The sequence below is a fragment of the Hylobates moloch genome, unplaced genomic scaffold, assembly GCF_009828535.3.
Source record: "Hylobates moloch isolate HMO894 unplaced genomic scaffold, HMol_V3 SCAFFOLD_9239, whole genome shotgun sequence".
Classification (NCBI taxonomy): Eukaryota; Metazoa; Chordata; class Mammalia; order Primates; family Hylobatidae; genus Hylobates; species Hylobates moloch.
In genome coordinates this window covers 1-2714 of record NW_026661514.1, presented here as the reverse complement: position 1 = coordinate 2714, position 2714 = coordinate 1, and the positions used below count along the sequence as shown (strand labels likewise).

General features: G+C 54.5%; 1 protein-coding gene across 1 annotated transcript; it reads left to right on the top strand.

The window, feature by feature from the left end:
- Positions 1-1105: 1105 nt before the first annotated feature.
- On the top strand, positions 1106-2624 carry LOC116465637 (metabotropic glutamate receptor 6-like; the record flags this gene model as incomplete). The annotated part of the gene is made up of 3 exons (XM_032148632.2): positions 1106-1155; positions 1770-1915; positions 2001-2624. Coding segments are annotated over 3 exons (820 nt in total), but the record flags the coding sequence as incomplete, so codon positions are not given.
- Between the last annotated feature and the right edge of the window lie 90 nt (positions 2625-2714).

Below are 2714 nucleotides of genomic sequence, written 5' to 3'. Positions count from 1 at the left end.
GTGTTCCCTGCGCTGGTTTGCACAGTTCAGATGCTGGGGAGCATCTCCGATCCCTTCTGCCAGGAACCCTCAGTGGGTCACACCACACTCCCCTCCACTGCGCAGAGCTTGAGGGCATCTGCACCCTGGGGGTGCACGTGGGGCACACTTAAGACTGTGTGGGGCGCCTAGCCAGGGACATGCCGCTACGCACAGGTGTGGGTCTGACCTGTCCCTTGGCACCAGGCTTGGTGTGTGGTCAGGGCTCAAAATTGTGTCTTCTGAGAAGACCCCAGTGGACTCAAGCTGTGTCCACGGTTTGTGGAGAGATGACTTTCTGTTCAATTACTATCCTTTACACAATTCAAAACTCTGCTCTTCCACTAAACACACTCACTCACCACCTTCTCTCCGCCATGCTCTCTGCTAATCAGTTCAACTTAATATGACTCCAGAGCAGCTCTGCAGGCTGGTGGAACAAACTTGTAAGAAAAATAGAGCTCACTGTTCAAGTCATTCTCATTTCATACTGTCACTCAGCCTCTCTCCATGTCTGAACTCATCCTCTCGCCTGGACAGTGAAACTTTTTTCATTTTTAATTGTGATAAAATACATAAAATATCAAATGTATCACGTTAACCATTTTTTAAGTGTAGAGTTCAGTGATATTAAATACATTCAGTCTGGGCGCAATGGCTCACTCCTGTAATCTGGGCACTTTGGGAGGCCGAGACAGGTGGATCACTTGAGGTCAGGAGTTCGAGACCAGCCTGGCCAACATGGTGAAACCCCGTCTCTACTAAAAATACAAAAATTAGCTGGGCATGGTGGCGGGTGCCTGTAATCCCAGCTACTCGGGAGTCTGAGACAGGAGAATTGCTTGAACCTGGGAGGCAGAGGTTGCAGTGAGCTGGGATTGTACCACTGCACTCCAGCCTGGGTGACAGTGAGACTCTGTCTCAAAATAAATAAATAAATAAATAAATAAATAAATAAATAAATAAATAAATAAATATAAATTCACAATGTTATGCAACCATCACCACCATCTATCCCCAGAACTCTTCATCTATGAAACCGTAACTCTGTAGGCATTAAACACTTCCCATCCCCTCCTCCTTCCAGCACCCACAACCACCGTTCCACCGCCCTTCTCTATGAATTGTCTACCCTCGGTACCTCCTGTGGTGGAATCAGACGGTATTTGTCCATGTGTGACTGGCTTGTTTCACTGAGCATCATGTCCTGAGGGTCCATCTATTTTATAGCATGGGTCAGAACTGCCTTCCTTTTGAAGGCTGAATCGCATCCCATTGTACGAATGGGCCCCATTGTGTTCGTCCTTCTCCTGTCAGTGGACACTCGGGTTGCTGTCATCTTGTGGCTGTGTGAATGATGCTGCTGTGAACATGGCTGTACAAGCATTTCTTTGCCACCCTGCTTTCTAGTCTTTTGGGTATCTACCCAGGAGTGGAATTGCTGGGTCATGTGTTTAATTTTTTGAGGAGCCTCCACACAGTTTTCTGCAGGGGCTGAAGCCTTTTCCCACTCACCATGCACAAGGGTTCCGATTTCTCCGCACACTCACAGCACTGGTTATTTTCTGGTTCTTGGAGAGAAGCCATCCCAATGGGTGAAGGGGATCTCCCTGCAGCTTGGATTTGCACGTCCCTTATGAGCAGTGATGCTTTTTAAGCTCCTCCTTTCTCCTGCTGGTCCTTGGGGCCTCCCCAAGAGGCCAGCTCTGCTGGGCTGGAGGACCAACGAGAATGACGGACTCTCTCTCCAGGCAGCGCAGGAACCCCTGTGATGTTCAACGAGAACGGAGATGCGCCCGGGCGGTATGACATCTTCCAGTACCAGGCGACCAATGGCAGTGCCAGCAGTGGCGGGTACCAGCCAGTGGGCCAGTGGGCAGAGACCCTCAGACTGGATGTGAGTGTGCAGACCGAGCCCCGGGTGGGCATGGGCCCAGGATCCCGGAGGCAGAGGCCCCCAGCCTGTGTTTTGTGTGTCCCAGGTGGAGGCCCTGCAGTGGTCTGGTGACCCCCACGAGGTGCCCTCGTCTCTGTGCAGCCTGCCCTGCGGGCCGGGGGAGCGGAAGAAGATGGTGAAGGGCGTCCCCTGCTGTTGGCACTGCGAGGCCTGTGATGGGTACCGCTTCCAGGTGGACGAGTTCACATGCGAGGCCTGTCCTGGGGACATGAGGCCTACGCCCAACCACACGGGCTGCCGCCCCACACCTGTGGTGCGCCTGAGCTGGTCGTCCCCCTGGGCAGCCCCACCGCTCCTCCTGGCCGTGCTGGGCATCATGGCCACTACCACGGTGGTGGCCACCTTCGTGCGGCACAACAACACGCCCATCGTCCGGGCCTCGGGCCGAGAGCTCAGCTACGTCCTCCTCACCGGCATCTTCCTCATCTATGCCATCACCTTCCTCATGGTGGCTGAGCCTGGGGCCGCGGTCTGTGCCGCCCGCAGGCTCTTCCTGGGCCTGGGCACGACCCTCAGCTACTCTGCCCTGCTCACCAAGACCAACCGTATCTACCGCATCTTTGAGCAGGGCAAGCGCTCGGTCACACCCCCTCCCTTCATCAGCCCCACCTCGCAGCTGGTCATCACCTTCAGCCTCACCTCCCTGCAGGTGGGTCCGTAGGCTCCCAAGGGCCAGGGCAGGGAGGGGGACTGTCCAACTTAACCAAGCAGAAAAGGCCAGGCACAGTGGCACATGCCT